General features: G+C 41.3%; 1 protein-coding gene and 1 long non-coding RNA gene across 13 annotated transcripts; both read right to left on the reverse strand.

The window, feature by feature from the left end:
- Positions 1 to 113: 113 nt before the first annotated feature.
- Positions 114 to 16,585, reverse strand: LOC126984365 (TBC1 domain family member 22B-like). Of its 11 annotated transcripts, none has more exons than XM_050837980.1 (14): positions 16,418 to 16,585; positions 15,590 to 15,640; positions 15,200 to 15,321; positions 12,553 to 12,792; positions 12,214 to 12,306; positions 11,779 to 11,918; positions 10,966 to 11,094; positions 10,406 to 10,592; positions 9,427 to 9,609; positions 8,341 to 8,564; positions 4,404 to 4,748; positions 2,966 to 4,237; positions 1,694 to 2,222; positions 114 to 1,541 (listed from the first exon to the last, which is right to left on the reverse strand). In XM_050837980.1, exons 1-11 carry the CDS (start codon positions 16,480 to 16,482, stop codon positions 4,611 to 4,613), a joined length of 1,572 nt encoding a protein of 523 aa, XP_050693937.1. In that variant the 5' UTR covers positions 16,483 to 16,585; the 3' UTR covers positions 114 to 1,541; positions 1,694 to 2,222; positions 2,966 to 4,237; positions 4,404 to 4,610. The 11 variants fall into 11 exon arrangements, with proteins under 11 accessions (XP_050693937.1, XP_050693942.1, XP_050693938.1 ...); XM_050837985.1 differs by having other exon boundaries at positions 2,966 to 3,965; positions 4,238 to 4,748; XM_050837981.1 differs by having other exon boundaries at positions 2,966 to 3,965; positions 4,102 to 4,748.
- LOC126984369 (uncharacterized) lies at positions 13,031 to 14,765 on the reverse strand. Of its 2 annotated transcripts, none has more exons than XR_007736603.1 (3): positions 13,618 to 14,765; positions 13,400 to 13,494; positions 13,031 to 13,094 (listed from the first exon to the last, which is right to left on the reverse strand). It is a non-coding gene; the product is annotated as an uncharacterized LOC126984369 (long non-coding RNA). The 2 variants fall into 2 exon arrangements; XR_007736604.1 differs by lacking the exon at positions 13,031 to 13,094 and adding an exon at positions 13,182 to 13,245.
- Positions 16,586 to 19,535: the final 2,950 nt, after the last annotated feature.

Genomic DNA, 19,535 nt, shown 5'->3' on the forward strand with positions numbered 1-19,535 from the left:
ACTTACCACCACTTACACCCACACATAACCTTTCCAGCCCCGCCCCCACTTACAGGACTTACAGTTTGGTACTTACGGGCAAATGTTAGTTTTGTAATAAATAAAAGAGCATAAAGTTTGATATAAAATGCTTTATGTATGAAGACACAGCAGTTACATGATAATTATTCCTCCTTAAAATACACCAAACAAATGCAAGGGAGAGAGAGAGAGAGAGAGAGAGAGAGAGAGTGTGAGAGTGTGAGAGAGAGAACCATGATAGTCAGTATAGAGTCAATATACACACACACATTCATACGTACATACATATACGTACACACGGCGTTGGTTCGTGTACGGGAATTGGAGCTTACAAAACGTACATAGCTAGGCTTTTATACGTACACACGCACACACATTCTCTCTCTCCATTTTTATTCTTTTTCTTTCATTTTCTCTCTCTCTCTCTCTCCATTTTTTTCTCATTTTTTATTTTCATTATTTTGTTCGTTTTCTTTTCTCCCTCTCTCTCTTACCCCCCTCCTCTCTCTCTCTCTCTCTCTCTCTCTCTCTCTCTCAAGCAGTCGGCCATAGCCTACTAATATAGCAAGATGGCTGACTCAAGCCTTAGCCTAAAAAATTATTATAAATCGCATAATACCTCTCTCCCTGAACCCCTTATCCAGAGCACCACCCAGTAAGTCATCTACCTAAGGACCTAGCTATCTATATATATCTATGTTTCCCGACCCCAGACTTCCAGGGCGCGGGAAACTCAAAAAATGGTAAAATAATAATAATTTCTCGGGCGATTTCTTGGCTTTGTTTTACACATTCTCGGCTTGAAGGGTCGATGCTCCTCTGGTTACGGTCTTTTGGTTTATGGTATTTGGGTGTAAATTTGAGATGTTCCTTTGGTTACGATGTTACGGTTTGTTTACTTTGCGTTACGAGTGTTCGAGAGCGATGAGTGTTCCGTTAAACCCATGAATCGTACTGAAAATTTCATGTTTTGGTAATTTTTCAATATCCTCTCATGAAAAAGGTTGGGTTCTTTGCTTATGATACTTTGAATTATGTTTTTTTTTGATGTTATGAATGTTCAAAAGTGATGTGTTCTGTTAAACCCATGAATCGTACTGAAAATTTCGCGTTTTTGTAATTTTTTAATATTTAATCATGAAACAGGTTAAATTCTTTGCTTATGATACTTTGATTTATGTTTTTTTACGTTATGAATGTTCGAGAGCAATAAGCGTTCTGTTAAACCCGTGAATCGTACTTAAAATTTTGCGTTTTGGTAATTTTGGTAATCGTAAGGCAAGGAACATCTCTGAGCTTTTGAAATGTTGTATACGTAAGACGAAAAACAGATTGGCTATGGTTATGATCGTAAGGAAAGGAACACCTGTGAGCTTTTGAAATGTTGCTTACGAAAGACGAAAAACAGATTGGCTATGGTTATGATCGTAAGGAAAGGAACACCTGTGAGCTTTTGAAATGTTGCTTACGAAAGACGAAAAACAGATTGGCTATGGTTATGATCGTAAGGAAAGGAACATCTTGCTCTCGGAAATGTTGTATACGTAAGACGAAAAACAGATTGGCTATGGTTATGATCGTAAGGAAAGGAACATTTGTGAGCTTTTGAAATGTTGCTTACGAAAGATGAAAAACAGATTGGCTATGGTTATGATCGTAAGGAAAGGAACACCTGTGAGCTTTTGAAATGTTGCTTACGAAAGACAAAAAACAAATTGGCTATGGTTATGATCATAAGGAAAGGAACATCTTGCTCTCGGAAATGTTGTATACTTAAGATGAAAAACAGATTGGCTATGGTTATGATCGTAAGGAAAGGAACATCTTGCTCTCGGAAATGTTGTATACGTAAGACGAAAAACAGATTGGCTATGGTTATGATCGTAAGGAAAGGAGCATTTGTGAGCTTCTGAAATGTATATGAAAGACGAACAACAGATTGGCTATGGTTATGATCGTAAGGAAAGGAGCATTTGTGAGCTTCTGAAATGTATATGAAAGACGAAAAACAGATTGGCTATGGTTATGATCGTAAGGAAAGGAACATCTGTGAGCTTTTGAAATGTTGTATACATAAGATGAAAAAGAAATTGGCTATGGTTATGATCGTAAGGAAAGGAACATCTGTGAGCTTTTGAAATGTTGTATACGTAAAATGAAAAAGAAATTGGCTATGGTTATGATCGTAAGGAAAGGAACATCTGTGAGCTTCTGAAATGTATACAAAAGATGAAAAACAGATTGGCTATGGTTATGATCGTAAGGAAAGGAACATCTGTGAGCTTTTGAAATGTTGTATACGTAAGATGAAAAAGAGATTGGCTATGGTTATGATCGTAAGGAAAGGAACATCTGTGAGCTTTTGAAATGTATACGTAAGATGAAAAAGAGATTGGCTATGGTTATGATCGTAAGGAAAGGAACATCTGTGAGGGAGGAACCGAAACAACTTGCTCTCGGAAACTCGTATACAAAAGACCATTAACAGATTGGCTATGGTAATGATCGTAAGGAAAGGAATCAAAACAAATTGCTCTCAGAAACTCATATATGAAAGACAAAAAACAGACTATGGTAGCAATCGTAAGGAGAGAAACGTCTGAGCTTTCAACATCTTGCTCTCGGAAACGCTGTATACGAAAGACTAAACGGATTGGACATAGTAAAGATAGTAAGGAGAGGAACAGCCGTGAAAAACTGAAACAACTTGCACTCGGAAACTCCTATACGAAAGACTAAACAGATTGGCTATGGTTATGATCGTAAGGAAAGGAACATCTTGCTCTCGGAAATGTTGCATACGAAAAACGAAAAACAGATTGGCTATGGTAGTGGTTGAAGGGAAAGGAGCATCTGTGAGCTTTCGAAACATCTTGCTCTCGGAAACTCCTATACGAAAGACTAAACAGATTGGGTATGGTTATGATCGTAAGGAAAGGAACACCTGTGAGTAACCGAAACAACTTGCTCTCGGAAACATTGTATACGAAAGCTGAAAAACAGATTGGTTATGGTAGTGGTCGTAAGGAAAGGAGCATCTGTGAGCTTTTGAGATGTTGTATACGAAAGATGAAAAACACTGGCTATGGTAATGGTCGTAAAGAGAGGGACATCTGTGAACTTTCAAAATATCTTGCTCTCGGAAACTCCTATACGAAAGACTAAACAGATTGGCTATGGTTATGATCGTAAGGAAAGGAGCATCTGTGAGCTTTCGAAACATCTTGCTCTCGGAAATGCCGCATAAGAATAATCGCCGGGAGTGTTACGGAAACTAAATAATATTACCGTAGACAGAAAAAAAGAGAAGACAGGGTTAAAGAAAGAAACACACACACACACACACACACACACACACACACACACACACACACACACACACTTGTAACATCAAATCATATGTGGGAAATGGATTGAAAAAAAAACACATAGACATACATACTCTCTCTCTCTCTCTCTCTCTCTCTCTCTCTCTCTCTATCTATCTCTCAATCTCCATCTGGTTCTCTGTCTGGCAATCTGTCACTTCAGTTGTCAATATTTTTTGCCCTTCCAGCATGATATGACCTAAACTGACCTCTCCTGACCTGACCTTCCCCACAGCACAACCAGCCTTTTGAAGCACCAAGAAGGACACAATACCTTATTATCTCTTCTTTGTTATGACAGCCAACAACAACCTAAAAAGAGGTCATATTCATTGGTCACATTGGTCATATTCTTAAACATTTCTGATGCCAAATGTCACGTATTGGACAAGGCTTTTCGTAGGAGTTTGGGGCATTTCCATTGGCAGTTTCATGACCCAGGTGGTAGTTTGACCCTTCATCTGTGCCATGAACCTAAGGAAACATTTGACAAGGCTTGCATGGGAATTTGGGGTCATTTCCAGGGGTAGTTTCATGACCCAGGTGGTAGTTTGACCCTTCCTCTGTACCATGAACCTAAAAAAACACTCATTTGATAGGGATTCCATTGGAGTTTGGGGGCATTTCCAGGGGTAGCTTTGTGTTTAGGGTCATTTCCAGGGGTAGTTTCATGACCCAGGTGGCAGTTTGACCCTTCCTCTGTACCATGAACCTAAAAAAACACTCATTTGATAGGGATTCCGTTGGAGTTTGGGGTCATTTCCAGGGGTAGCTTTGTGTTTAGGGTCATTTCCAGGGGTAGTTTTATGACCCAGGTGGTAGTTTGACCCTTCCTCTGTGCCGTGAACCTCAAGAAACACTCATTTGATAGGGATTCCGTTGGAGTTTGGGGGCATTTCCAGGGGTAGCTTTGTGTTTAGGGTCATTTCCAGGGGTAGCTTTGTGTTTAGGGTCATTTCCAGGGGTAGGTTTATGACCCAGGTGGTAGTTTGACCTTTCCTCTGTGCCGTGAACCTCAAGAAACACTCATTGTAACTCGACTGATCTCCTTTTTGCCTTACCATCAAAACATTTAAAAATATTGACCATGGACGCACTTCACTCACTCACTCACTCACTCAACATAACCGCCTCCATCGACCATCCCATCCACTCCTACATCCGCCTCATCCACACACTGAACGACGGCGCATATCCAGACTCCATCCGCTCCATCTATCGTCACTTCCGCTGGGCCTGGAGGTGGTTCGGGGCGTCTGCGAAAGTGTATTTGAGACGGAAGGCTTCGGCGACCAGCAGACTGATTTCCGTGTCCGACCAGGAGCTTGTCGGAAGGTTCTGCAGTAGTAGCATCAGCCCCTATGGGAAGACACAGGAGAAATACACGTCATTACCAGGCTACGGGTATTGCTAGATAGGACACGGGACTTAGCTTAGAAAATAATAGAAGAAATAGTTATGTTATCCGATATGGGAGATTCTGCAGTAGTAACAGGAGAAATACATCTCATTACTAGGCTACAGGTATTGCTAGGACATGGTAATAGGACATGGGGATTCTTAGCTAGTAATATAACAGGAAAATAGTGTAGTAATATTAGACCCTATAGGAAGAAATAGGAGAAACACATGTAACTACTAGGCTACAGGGCATGGAGAGAGAGAGAGAGAGAGAGAGAGAGAGAGAGAGAGAGAGAGATGAAGGAAGGGAAGGAAAAAGAACGTGAACTGGGAAGAGAGAGAGAGAGAGAGAGAGAGAGAGAGAGAGAGAGTAGTGATAATTATAGAAAAAAATAGTGAATAATGAATAATAGAAAGAGGAAAATGAGAAAGTGATGATGAAAGTGAGTCAAGTGAAAGTGAGAGAAGAAAAAATATGAATAAAAATGAGTAAAGAAATGAAAATGAAGTGAAAATGATAGCAGAAAAATATATAAATGAATGAAAATAAAGAAAATAAAAAGAAAATGAGTGAAAGTGAGCCAACGAAGGTGAGAGCAGAAAAAAATATGAATAAAAATGCAAAAAAAATGAAAATGAAGTGAAAATGATAGCAGAAAAATATATATGAATGAGAAAATAAAGAAAATAAAAAGAAAATGAGTGAAAGTGAGCCAGAGAAAGTGAGAGAAGAAAAAAATATGAATGAAAGATGAAAAAATAAAATAAAAAGGTGAATTATATATGAAAATGACTCCCCCTAAAAATATATGAATGTGAAAATAAAGAAAATAAAAGAAAATGAGTGAAAGTGAGCCAGAGAAAGTGTCAGAAGAGAAAAGAAAGAAATATGAATGTGGAAATAATAGAAAAAAATAAAATAAAATAGGAAAATGAAGATGAGAAAGTGAGATAAAGAATGAAAGTGAAAGTGAGGATAGACTACTACTACTACTACTACTACTACTACTACTACTATTGGAATATCTCTGAATTTGGTAAGTACTAAATTACATCTGGTATTATTATTATTATTATTATTATTATTATTATTATTATTATTATTATTATTATTATTGGGAAACTCATTATTTCTGAATCACCATCATCACCACCACCACCATCACCACCACCACCATCATCACCACCACCACCACCACCACCACCACCATCATCACCACCACCACCACCATCACCATCACCACCATCACCACCACCATCATCATCACCACCACCACCATCACCACCACCACCACCACCATCACCACCACCATCACCATCACCACCACCACCACCACCATCACCACCACCACCACCATCATCGCCACCACCACCACCATCACCACCATCACCATCATCATCACCACCACCACCACCACCACCACCACCACCATCACCACCACCACCACCACCATCATCGCCACCACCACCACCATCACCACCACCACCACCACCACCACCACCACCACCACCACCACCATTTCCCATTATTTATTTACCTTTCCATAAAAAAAGAATAAAAAACAAAAACAAAAATAAGCTAGTCTGGGAAATGAGAGAGAAAGCAGAAAAAAAAAGATTAAAAGAAAGAAAAGGAGCGAACACACACACACACACACACACACACACACACACACACACCATATTCTTTCCTCTCACTCTCCTTCCTTCCCTCCCTCTCCTTCTCCTTTCAATTCTGTTCTTTCCTCTCTCCCTCCCTTTCTCCTCCTCCTCCTCCTCTCTCTCTCTCTCTCTCTCTCTCTCTCTCTCTCTCTCTTACAGAGTGGGCGCCTGTCATAGAGTGGGCGCCTGTCATTAGAGTGGGCGCCTGTCATTAGAGTGGGCGCCTGTCACTAGTGGCGTCCCTCAGGGCTCGGTCCTTGGCCCAGTGCTCTTCATTATTTACATCAACGACGTGGATGTTGGACTCAATAACCGCATTAGTAAATTTGCAGACGACACAAAGATTGGCAACTCGGTTCTCACTGACGAAGACAGGCAAAGCCTCCAAGAGGATTTGCACAAAATTTCAACAGTCGGATAGATGGGAGATGCCCTTTAACGAGACAAGTGCCAGGTCCTTCAAGTTGGAGCGAGGAATAAGAAGTTCGAATACGAAATGCTTGTGACGTTAAACTCAAAAGCGTTCAATGCGTCAAAGACTTGGGGTCAAAATCGCGTCAAACCTCAAATTCTCACAGCAATGCATCGATGCAGAAAATAAAGCTAACAGAATTTTTTTCTTAATTAAAAGAAAATTTGTATTCAAGAATAAATATGTAATACTCCGGCTCTACAACAGTTTAGTCAGACCCCACTTGGAATATGCGGTACAGTTTGGTCTCCCCACCATGCAAAGGATATTGCTAAATTAGAAGGTGTTCAGCGTCGAACAAAATGATCCCTTCCTTGCGCAACAAATCCTACGAAGAAAGGCTTTCTACCCTTAATATGTTCTCTCTTGAGAAACGTCGCCTCCGAGGAAAACTGATCGAATGTTTTAAAATACTTAATGGTTTCACGAATGTAGACAGATCAACATTGTTTATGATCGATGACACTTTGCGCACGAGGAACAATGGCGTAAAACTCAGATGTAGACAAGTAAATTCAGACTGCACCAAATTTTTCTTCACCAACGTTGAAGTGCGAGAATGGAATAAGCTTCCACCGTCAGTGGTCCAGTGTAACACGATTGACTCCTTCAAAAATAAGCTCGACCGTCACTTCCTTCAACTTAATATCAACTAGAGTAGAAATGCAACGTTTTGGAGTCTTCTGATTAATGTCAAATCACTTAGGTTTAAGGACAGACCACCAAGTCTGGACCATGGGGTCTGTGTGGTCTGATTTTCTCTCTCTCTCTCTCTCTCTCTCTCTCTCTCTCTCTCTCTCTCTCTCTCTCTCTCTCTCTCTCTCTCTCTCTCTCTCTCTCTCTCTCTCTCTCTCTCTCTCTCTCTCTCTCTCTCTCTCTCTCTCTCTCTCTCTCTCTCTCTCTCTCTCTCTCTCTCTCTCTCTCTCTCTCTCTCTCTCTCTCTCTCTCTCTCTCTCTCTCTCTCTCTCTCTCTCTCTCTCTCTCTCTCTCTCTCTCTCTCTCTCTCTCTCTCTCTCTCTCTCTCTCTCTCTCTCTCTCTCTCTCTCTCTCTCTCTCTCTCTCTCTCTCTCTCTCTCTCTCTCTCTCTCTCTCTCTCTCTCTCTCTCTCTCTCTCTCTCTCTCTCTCTCTCTCTCTCTCTCTCTCTCTCTCTCTCTCTATCTCTCTCTCTCTCTCTCTCTCTCTCTCTCTCTCTCTCTCTCTCTCTCTCTCTCTCTCTCTCTCTCTCTCTCTCTCTCTCTCTCTCTCTCTCTCTCTCTCTCTCATATTCTTTCCTTCCTTCCCTCCCTCTCCCCCTCCTCTCAATTCTATTCTATATCCATTTCTATTCTTTCCTCTCTCCCTCCCTCCTTCTCTTTGTCCCTTTCTATCTCCCTCTCTCTCATCTCTCACACACACACACACACACACACACTCACCTGGAAGTCTCGCTGTGCCATGAGGTGCTGTGAGAAGTATGTAAGGAAGGCAGCACACACATATAGGACAAAGTGCGAGAACCCGTCTGGCTCAGCGTGCAGGGTGTCCCACAGCCTGACGGTGCACCCCAGGGGCATCTCACGCATCAGCAGGTTGTTGAACCACCGGAACGAGAACTGGAGGTAGTCAATCTCGTGGCGGGCAAGGTGGCGGTGGAGGTTGGCTGTCAGGGAGAGAGGGAGAGATAGATTGTACTTGGGGTCAAAAGTTTCTCAGTACTTGGGATCAGACTCCAATACTCAATAATTTTACAAGTTCAGGGTGATGGAGTAACAAGGGCGTGTGCTGACCCTGGGCCCTGGGTGGCATGGGTCCCGGCCTGAAGTCACACTGAGGTCATGACTCAGGCCAAGGAGGGACATGCAGTTTTACACTTGTCAAAAGCAGAACAGAAAAAATCTTAAGGTTATATCAGTTAAATCAGGAATGGGGAGAGGAAGATAGAACTAAAGAACAATAACAATAACAACAACAACAACATGAAACAGAAAAAGAATGAAAATAAATGTCTCCCCCCTACACCCCTACACCCCCCCCCCACTCACCGTCTATCCGCTTCATGAGTTCCCCGAGCTGCTGCACCTTGCTCTGAATGCTGGGCTGTGCAAAGGTTCACCCCCCTTACACACACCCACACACACCCCTACACCCCCCCACTCACCGTCTATCCGCTTCATGAGTTCCCCGAGCTGCTGCACCTTGCTCTGTATGCCGGGCTGTGCAAAGGTTCACCCCCCTTACACACACACACACACACACACCCCTACACCCCCCCACTCACCGTCTATCCGCTTCATGAGTTCCCCGAGCTGCTGCACCTTGCTCTGTATGCCGGGCTGTGCGAAGGTTCACCCCCTACACACACCCACACACACACACACCCCGACACCCCCCCCCCACTCACCGTCTATCCGCTTCATGAGTTCCCCGAGCTGCTGCACCTTGCTCTGTATGCTGGACTGTGCAAAGGTTCACCCCCTTACACACACACACACACACACACACACACATACACACACACTCACCGTCTATCCGCTTCATGAGTTCCCCGAGCTGCTGCACCTTGCTCTGTATGCCGGGCTGTGCGAAGGTGTAGTTGTCCTGGATGCCGTCAAGTAGCTTGGACATGCACCAGAAGCTGTCGGCCTCCACCACCGCACGCTGGCCCTCCGCAACGCGAGACACATCATAGGTGTCCAAGTTCTCCTCTGTGGGGGGGGGGAGGAGATTACCTGAGCTCAGTTTTTGTTAACTTAGGTGAGGTAAGGTTAGATTAAGTTAGGTGAGGTTAGATTAGGTTAGCTTAGGTTAGGTAAGGTTAGGTTAGGTAAGGTTAGATTAGGTTAGGTATGGTTAGATTAGGTTAGGTAATGTTAGGGTAGGTTAGGTTAGGTAAGGTTAGATTAGGTTAGGTAAGGTTAGATTAAGTTTGGTAAGGTTAGGTAAGGTTAGATTAGGTTAGGGTAGGTTAGGTTAGGTAAGGTTAGATTAGGTTAGGTAAGGTTAGATTAAGTTTGGTAAGGTTAGGTAAGGTTAGATTAGGTTAGGTAAGGTTAGATTAAGTTTGGTAAGGTTAGGTAAGGTTAGATTAGGTTAGGGTAGGTTAGGTTAGGTAAGGTTAGATTAGCTTAGGTAAGGTTAGGTTAGATTAGGTTAGGTAAGGTTAGATTAGGTTCGGTAATGTTAGATTAGGTTAGGTAAGGTTGGATTAGGTTCGGTAATGTTAGATTAGGTTAGGTAAGGTTAGCTTCTTTCATTCTGTTTTTATTCTTTCCTTCCTTCCCTCCCTTTCCTTCTCCTTTCAATTCTATTCTATATCTAATTCTATTCTTTCCTCTCTCCCTCCATACTTCTCCCTCCCTCTCCCTCCTGTCACTCTCTCCTTCCTTTTCTCCCTGTCTCCTTGTCTCTGTCCCTTTCCCTCTCTCTCATCTCATATCTTCCCTCCTGTCCCTCTCTCCTTCCCTCCCTCTCTTCCTCCCTCCATCTATCTGTGACGCTCACCTCTCGGGACGACCTCGTGCAGGAAGACGATGAAGAATGGTGTGACGAGGTCGTTGATGCCCTGCACGTAGCCTGAGGCGGGGTGTCTGATGGCCCAGATGTACAGGATGCGCTCAAACATCTCCTGCACGATGGTCTGCTGGAACAGGGGGATCAGCGGGGACATGCGCGGGATGTCTATGTGGATCTGGAACAGTGGAAAAGGAGATTAGCGGAGGGTGGAGGGGTGGAAGGTAGGATAAGTTACGTTAGATTAAGTTAGGTAAGGTTTGGGTAGGTTAGATGTGGCTATGTAGGGTAGGTTAGGTAAGGTTAGGTTAGGTAAGGTTATGCAAAGACCAGTTATATTACCACCACTTATTATTGAGACCATTACTAAACTAATTATCATCAATGTTATCACTCCTGCCACCCTGCCAAATCTCTCGTCAGTCCGTTAAGGATGGAGGGAGCGAGGGAGGAGGGGAAGGAGGAGGAGGAAACATAGGAAGAGTGAAGGAGGAGGAGGAGGAGGAGGAGGAGGAGGAGGAAAGGGAATAGGGACTGTGTGTTGTATGTACCTGTCTGAATGTGTCCTGGTGAATATCCTCGTGGCGAGTTCCATAATACTGGTCCACAAAGCTCCAGTATTCCTTCCGTTTCCGCTGCAGGGTGTCCTCGCGGCGCTCCGAATTGGCTGGCAGGTAACCCTAGAGAGGAGGAGGAGGAGGAGGAGGAGGAGGAGACAGAGGAGAGGGAGGAAAGAGTAGAAGATACAGAATTAGTTGAAATTATACCCAAAACTTCATAATTATCCATTCCTATTTGCCACAAGTTATATTATCTATCCATCTATATATCTATCTATCACCATTACCTAGAGCTTTGAGATTTATAGAGAATGTAGACCAACTATTTAACTATATTCATACGTAAACACATCACCATACACCTATAAATGGAAAAATTGTAACAGCTTTTAGAATCACACTCGGTTTCCTCCAACCCGTATCTACCCGACAATATTGAGTGTTTTATATTGTTTTTTTTCTGTATGTTCTACTTTACCCACGGCTTTGAGATTTATAGGGAATGTGGACCAACTATTTAACTATATCCACACCGACACACATCACCATACACACCACCATACACCTATAAATGGAAAAAATGTAACAGCTTCCTAATCACACTCAGTTTCCTCCAACGCGTGTCTGCCTGGGAAATAGTGTGTTTTATATTGCGTTCATTCTGGGTGTTCTAATTTATGCACGGCTTTGATATTTATAGGGAACATAGATCAACTATTTAACTATATCCACACTGAAGCACATCACCATACACACCACCATACAACAATAAACGGAAAAACTGTAACAACTTTCGGAACCTACATTGAGCAGCCTCCAGGCGACCGCCCTCACTTGCGATGGTATGCCCGACCAGGAGAGTTTCCGTAGCTCTGGAAGAGACATGTTCGTGGCGCTTATGACCTCCAGGAACTTCTCTGTGCGTGCTGACTCCCTCTCGCTGTCTGTTATGGAGGAGGAGGAGGAGGAGGAGGAGGAAGGGAAGGTTAAGTTAGGTAATGGCTGCCAAGTTTTGATTTTTTAATGTATATATATAATGTTTTAAGAGAGAGAGAGAGAGAGAGAGAGAGAGAGAGAGAGAGAGAGAGAGAGAGAGAGAGAGAGAGAGAGAGAGAGAGAGAGAGAGAGAGAGAGAGAGAATATGCAAGAAAAAAAAAAAAAAAAAATAATGAAATGGAAGGAAAAAAGAAAAAAAAACAGAGAGAGAGAGAGAGAGAGAGAGAGAGAGGTCATACTTACCAGAGGATGTGATGACAGGAGTTCTCGGAAGGACCGGAGCGGAAGGGTCCAATCTCGACAGCGGCAGGGTACACTCAACTCCTCCTGTGCTTCCTATAACAACAATAACAATAACAACAACAACAACAATAGCTATTACTCTCTCTCTCTCTCTCTCTCTCTCTCTCTCTCTCATTCTTGACATAGATTTTTATTTCTTTTCTTCCTTTTGTAATCTCTCTCTCTCTCTCTCTCTCTCTCTCTCTCTCTCTCTCTCTCTCTCTCTCTCTCAACACCAATATCACCATCAACACCAAAAATCATCACCACTTTCAACACCAATCTCAACTCCATACTGACTTGGTGATGCACAGTGGAGGTTATAGCCTGGTGGGTCGTCACTCTCGTCCAGGTGGTGTTGAGGTGGTGTTGTGGGTGGTGGTGGTGATGGAGGTGACCCTTGGTGGTGGTGGTGGTGGTGGTGGTGGTGGAGTTCCGGCAGGCCAGGGGGGGGAGGGGTGGCCGCCAGCTGGCTCGACCGATGACTGTTTATGACGCTCAGGGCCGCGGACTGTACCATGCGATTTGAGATTTTGACGTCTGAAATAATGGAAATAATAATAAAAATGGTAAGAATAGCAATATATCTTGTTGTGTAGAAAGTCTCATTAGTAAGGAAGCATATATGAATTTTCTGAGTCAAGACCTATAGTGTTTGTTTTGGTTTTGATAGGTTAGATTAGATTAGCTTAGGTTAGCCAGCACCTTATGGTATAAATCAACACAGAATGACCTCACTTTGCTGTACGGAAAGAAGCATATATGAATGTTCTGAGTCAAGACCTATAGTGTTTGTTTTGGTTTTGATAGGTTAGATTAGATTAGCTTAGGTTAGCCATCACCTTATGGTATAAATCAACACAGAATGACCTCACTTTGCTGTATGGAAAGTCTCATTAGTAAGGAAGCATATATGAATGTTCTGAGTCAAGACCTATAGTGTTTGTTTTGGTTTTGATAGGTTAGATTAGATTAGCTTAGGTTAGCCATCACCTTATGGTATAAATCAACACAGAATGACCTCACTTTGCTGTACAGAAAATCTCATCATTAGTAAGGAAGCATACATGAATGTTCTGAGTCAAGACCTATAGTGTTTGTTCTGGTTTTGTTAGGTTAGATTAGATCAGCTTAGGTTAGCCAGCACCTTATGGTATAAATCAACACAGAATGACCTCACTTTGCTGTACGGAAAATCTCCTCACTATTAAGGAAGCATATATGAATTGTCTGAGTCAAGACCTAAAGTGTTTGTTTTGGTTTTGATAGGTTAGATTAGATTAGCTTAGGTTAGCCATCACCTTATGGTATAAATCAACACAGAATGACCTCACTTTAGCATATATGAATGTTCTGAGTCAAGACCTATAGTGTTTGTTTTGGTTTTGATAGGTTAGATTAGATTAGCTTAGGTTAGCCATCACCTTATGGTATAAATCAACACAGAATGACCTCACTTTGCTGTACGGAAAATCTCATCATTAGCATGGAAGCATATATGAATGTTCTGAGTCAAGACCTATAGTGTTTGTTTTGGTTTTGATAGGTTAGATTAGATTAGCTTAGGTTAGCCATCACCTTATGGTATAAATCAACACAGAATGACCTCACTTTGCTGTACGGAAAGTCTCATTAGTAAGGAAGCATATATGAATGTTCTGAGTCAAGACCTATAGTGTTTGTTCTGGTTTTGTTAGGTTAGATTAGATTAGCTTAGGTTAGCCATCACCTTATGGTATAAATCAACACAGAATGACCTCACTTTGCTGTACGGAAAGTCTCCTCACTATTAAGGAAGCATATATGAATGTTCTGAGTCAAGACCTATAGTGTTTGTTTTGGTTTTGATAGGTTAGATTAGATTAGCTTAGGTTAGCCATCACCTTATGGTATAAATCAACACAGAATGACCTCACTTTGCTGTATGGAAAATCTCATCATTAGTAAGGAAGCATATATGAATGTTCTGAGTCAAGACCTATAGTGTTTGTTTTGGTTTTGATAGGTTAGATTAGATTAGCTTAGGTTAGCCATCACCTTAAGGTATAAATCAACACAGAATGACCTCACTTTGCTGTACGGAAAGTCTCATCATTAGTAAGGAAGCATACATGAATTGTCTGAGTCAAGACCTATAGTGTTTTGTTTTGGTTTTGATAGGTTAGATTAGATTAGCTTAGGTTAGCCATCACCTTATGGTATAAATCAACACAGAATGACCTCACTTTGCTGTACGGAAAATCTCATCATTAGTAAGGAAGCATACATGAATTGTCTGAGTCAAGACCTATAGTGTTTGTTTTGGTTTTGTTAGGTTAGATTAGATTAGCTTAGGTTAGCCATCACCTTATGGTATAAATCAACACAGAATGACCTCACTTTGCTGTACGGAAAATCTCATCATTAGTAAGGAAGCATATATGAATGTTCTGAGTCAAGACCTATAGTGTTTGTTCTGGTTTTGATAGGTTAGATTAGATTAGCTTAGGTTAGCCATCACCTTATGGTATAAATCAACACAGAATGACCTCACTTTGCTGTATGGAAAATCTCATCATTAGTAAGGAAGCATACATGAATTGTCTGAGTCAAGACCTATAGTGTTTTGTTTTGGTTTTGATAGGTTAGATTAGATTAGCTTAGGTTAGCCATCACCTTATGGTATAAATCAACACAGAATGACCTCACTTTGCTGTACGGAGAGTCTCATCATTAGCATGGAAGCATATATGAATGTTCTGAGTCAAGACCTATAGTGTTTTGTTTTGGTTTTGTTAGGTTAGATTAGATTAGCTTAGGTTAGCCATCACCTTATGGTATAAATCAACACAGAATGACCTCACTTTGCTGTACGGAAAATCTCATCATTAGTAAGGAAGCATATATGAATGTTCTGAGTCAAGACGTAATATAACACTCCAGGATATTCATAAAACTATCGTCTCACCTGATATCACACAAAACTCATCGTCGCCGCAGTCCCACGCGTCGCTCACAGACTCTTGATAGTCCTGAAAACTGTCATTGGGCTCGGGCTTGCGTTGACCTCCCTCCTTCCTTGGGCTTGACCTGGCGAGCCGAGGGAAGACACATTAGGCTGGGGCAGGTCAGGTCAGGTTAGCTTAGATTAGGATAGGTTAGATTAGGTTATGTTAGGTCATAATTAGGTTAGATTAGGTTTGATTAAGTTGCCGACTGGTGTGTGTGTGTGTGTGTGTGTGTGTGTGTAATTCACCACCATGGCCTGAACACGTGTTGGACTCGTAATAGCCAGCAGGTAGGTGTGTGTGTGTGTGTGTGTGTGTGTGTGTGTGCGCGTATGTGTGCGTTAGCTTACCTCGGTGAGCGCGTGATGGGAGGATGCATTGCCCCGTACACCGCTCGCATTCTGAGTAAAAAAAAAAAGAAAAAAATAAATAAAATGATTGAAATTGCAAGCCAACCAAAACCACACACACACACACACACACACACACACACACACACAAACACACACACACACACTTTCTCACTAACTAATGTCTTATATATACACCTATTTCAATACTAATTATATGTATAGGTTAATTATATAGAGTCTCATTGATATATAGAGGTTAGGAAGAGGAGGAGAGAGAAGGGAAGGGAAGGAAAGAGAGAGGAGAGAAGAGGAGGAGGAGGAGACAGGAAGAAAGAAGAAGAAAAGGAGAAGGGAAGGAGAGGTAGAAGATATGGAGAGAAAAGGAAGCGAAGGAAGAGGAGGAGGAAAGAAGGGACGGAAAGGAAGGAGAGAAGAAGAGAGGAGATGAGGAGAAGGGAGAGAAGGAGGAAAAAGAGGGAGAGAAAAAGGGGAGGAGAGAGAAAGAGAAGGAGAAGGAGGAGGAGACAGGAAGGAAGACGACGAAGATGAGAGGAAGAGGAGGAGGAGGAGGAGGAGAGAAGAGAAGGAAAGGAAGAGAAAAGAGTAGACAGGAAGGAAGAAGAGGAGGAGAAGAGACAGAAAGGAAGAGAAAGAAGGAGACAAGAAGAAGAAGAAGAGGAGGAGGAGGAGGAGAGAGAGGAGAAAAAAAAAGACGAAAAAAACACGTAATCAACAAGGCTCCCCAAAAAAACTCGTCTGGGACAGGAAACGGACAGGTGTCACAGGCCTATTGACCCCTCGTAGGCCTATTTCTGAAGGACTTACCCGCCTGGAACCTTGGTATTCTTCTTCCAAAAGGTCCTGCCATTCTGCGGGTCCACGGACTGCATAATTAAGGGCTTTTTAAGGGCGTCAGAACCTAAGAAGTGAAGCCATGTCACCCTTACATCTCCTCCATGTTTGCCAACACTAGGGTCGAGTTGCCAGACTCCTCCGCATTCAAGCTTATTTTGTACGCTTTTCTGTCTTCTAAGCTTGACTACAGCACCTTCAGATTAATATAGGGGATCAATAAGCTTTTATGACGGTATATTAAGCTGGTCAGAGTATCGTATTAGTTATTTCTATATATTCATCTATCTAAGCTTTTTTTCAATGTTTTTTCTGTGTTCTAAGCTTGAATTCAGTATTTTAACATTATTTTAGGGAATCAATAAGCTTTTATGACGGTATATTAAGCTGGTCAGAGTATCGTATTAGTTATTTATATATATTCATCTAAGCTTTTTTCAATGTTTTTTCTGTGTTCTAAGCTTGAATTCAGTATTTTAACATTATTTTAGGGAATCAATAAGCTTTTATGACGGTATATTAAGCTGGTCAGAGTATCGTATTAGTTATTTCTATATATTCATCTATCTAAGCTTTTTTTCAATGTTTTTTCTGTGTTCTAAGCTTGAATTCAGTATTTTAACATTATTTTAGGGAATCAATAAGCTTTTATGACGGTATATTAAGCTGGTCAGAGTATCGTATTAGTTATTTCTATATATTCATCTATCTAAGCTTTTTTTCAATGTTTTTTCTGTGTTCTAAGCTTGAATTCAGTATTTTAACATTATTTTAGGGAATCAATAAGCTTTTATGACGGTATATTAAGCTGGTCAGAGTATCGTATTAGTTATTTCTCTATATTCATCTATCTAAGCTTTTTTTCAATGTTTTTCTGTGTTCTAAGCTTGAATTCAGTATTTTAACATTACTTTAGGGAATCAATAAGCTTTTATGACGGTATATTAAGCTGGTTGGGGCATTGTATTAGTAAAGTCATTCCCGTATATCCTCATTTATTCAAGCTTATTTTCTACGTTATTTGCAGTTTAAAGCTTGAATTCAGCCTTTTTACGTTGATTATAATGAAGCTTTTTGACGATAAACTAAGCTGATTGGGGCATATTAGTAAAGTTATTCCCATGTCCTCATTTATTCAAGCTTATTTTCTATGTTATTCTGTGTTCTAAGCTTGAATTCAGTACTTACACATAGATTTAGGGGTTTGATAAGCTTACGGGGGATAAATTAAGCTGGTATTAGAGTATCGTATTACTAAAGTTATTCCCATATACTCATATATTTAAGCTTATTTTCTGTTTTTTCTGTGTTCTAAGCTTGAATTCAGTACTTTCACATTATTTTAGGGAGTTAATAAGCTTTTTTGACAGTAATAAAGGTGCTGTTTGGGATGTTTAGCCAGCTTATTGACGGCTGATGTGGAGTATCATATTAGAGTAATTATCGTACACTTGACACACCACAATCAGCTGCGATTGACATTACTACTTCTACTACTACTACTACTACTACTACTACTACTACTACTACTACTATTACTACTTCTACTACTACTACTTCTACTACTACTATATACTACTGACTATTTATATTACCATCTGCCATTAGACTATACTTATAAGGTACGTGGCTCTTTGATATATATAATGACAGCTGGTTCAGTCCATTATAACCAATACTATTACTATCTACTACTATTATATGACTATCACCATCTGGCATTGACTATTACAAGCCATGGCATTAATTGACTATTGACTGTTGACTATTTTAACCATTGACTATACAGACCACTGACTTTTAATTGACTATTACCATTGACTATTGACTATTACTATTGACTATTACCATTGACTTGACTATTACTATTGACTATTTATGGAAAAGGTAAATAGGTCTAAAGAGGAAGAAGAAGAAGCCAGGCCTCGTGGGTCTCGTGGGTAGTGGAACACGATCTCCAGTAATTTACTATTTTTTTCACCATTTATCGAGTGTCTAGTGACCTGCCGTGCTGTATGGTGATAGAGGAAGGTGTGGTGCTTCTGTATGGTGAGTATGAGTGACGGGGATAGTGAAGGAGAGGTGAAATTAGTGAAAATGATAGTGGCAGGTGAGAGTAGCAGGCGACATAGACTCGGTGACACGGTTTTAATTCACCATTTTTCACCATTAATCGAGTGTCTAGTGACCTGCCGTGCTGTATAGTGATAGAGGAAGATATGATGCTTCTGTATGGTGAGTGTGAATGATGGGGATAGTGAGGGAGAAGCAGGAGATGGTGTTATTTGGTGTCCAGTATCGGAGTTTAGCAGACATGACAGTAACACGCTATTAATTAATGACGATTTTCACCATAGAGGGAGGATATAGTGAATTGCCGTGGCGTATAGTGATAGAGGAAGGTGTGGTGCTTCTGTATGGTGAGTGTGAGTGACGGGGATAGTGAGGGAGAAGCAGGAGATGGTGTTATTTGGTGTCCAGTATCGGAGTTTAGCAGAGATGACAGTGACAGGCTATTATGATGGCGATTTTCACCATACAGGGACCATATAGTGACGTGTCGTGCTATATAGTGATAGATAAAGATATGATGCTTCTGTATGGTGAGTATGAGCTGCGGGGATAGTGAGGAAGAGGTCAAAATAATGAAAATAGTGAAAAAATGTTAACCCTTGCTAGCTTGTCCAGTATGGTGACTTGCTAATATAATGACGATTTTCACCATACAGGGACAATATAGTGACGTGTCGTGCTGTATAGTGATAGGGGAAGGTATGATGCTTCTGTATGGTGAGTATGAGCTGCGGGGATAGTGAGGAAGAGGTGAAAATACTCAAAATAGTGAAAAAATGTTAACCCTTGCTAGCTTGTCCAGTATGGTGACTTGCTAATATAATGACGATTTTCACCATACAGGGACCATATAGTGACGTGTCGTGCTGTATAGTGATAGAGAAAGGTATGATGCTTCCGTATGGTGAGTATGAGTGACGGGGACAGTGAGGAAGAGGTCAAAATAATGAAAATAGTGAAAAAAACTCAACCCTTGCTAGTTTGTCCAGTATGGTGACTCGCTAATATAATGACGATT

The sequence above is a fragment of the Eriocheir sinensis genome, chromosome 57 (assembly GCF_024679095.1).
Source record: "Eriocheir sinensis breed Jianghai 21 chromosome 57, ASM2467909v1, whole genome shotgun sequence".
Classification (NCBI taxonomy): Eukaryota; Metazoa; Arthropoda; class Malacostraca; order Decapoda; family Varunidae; genus Eriocheir; species Eriocheir sinensis.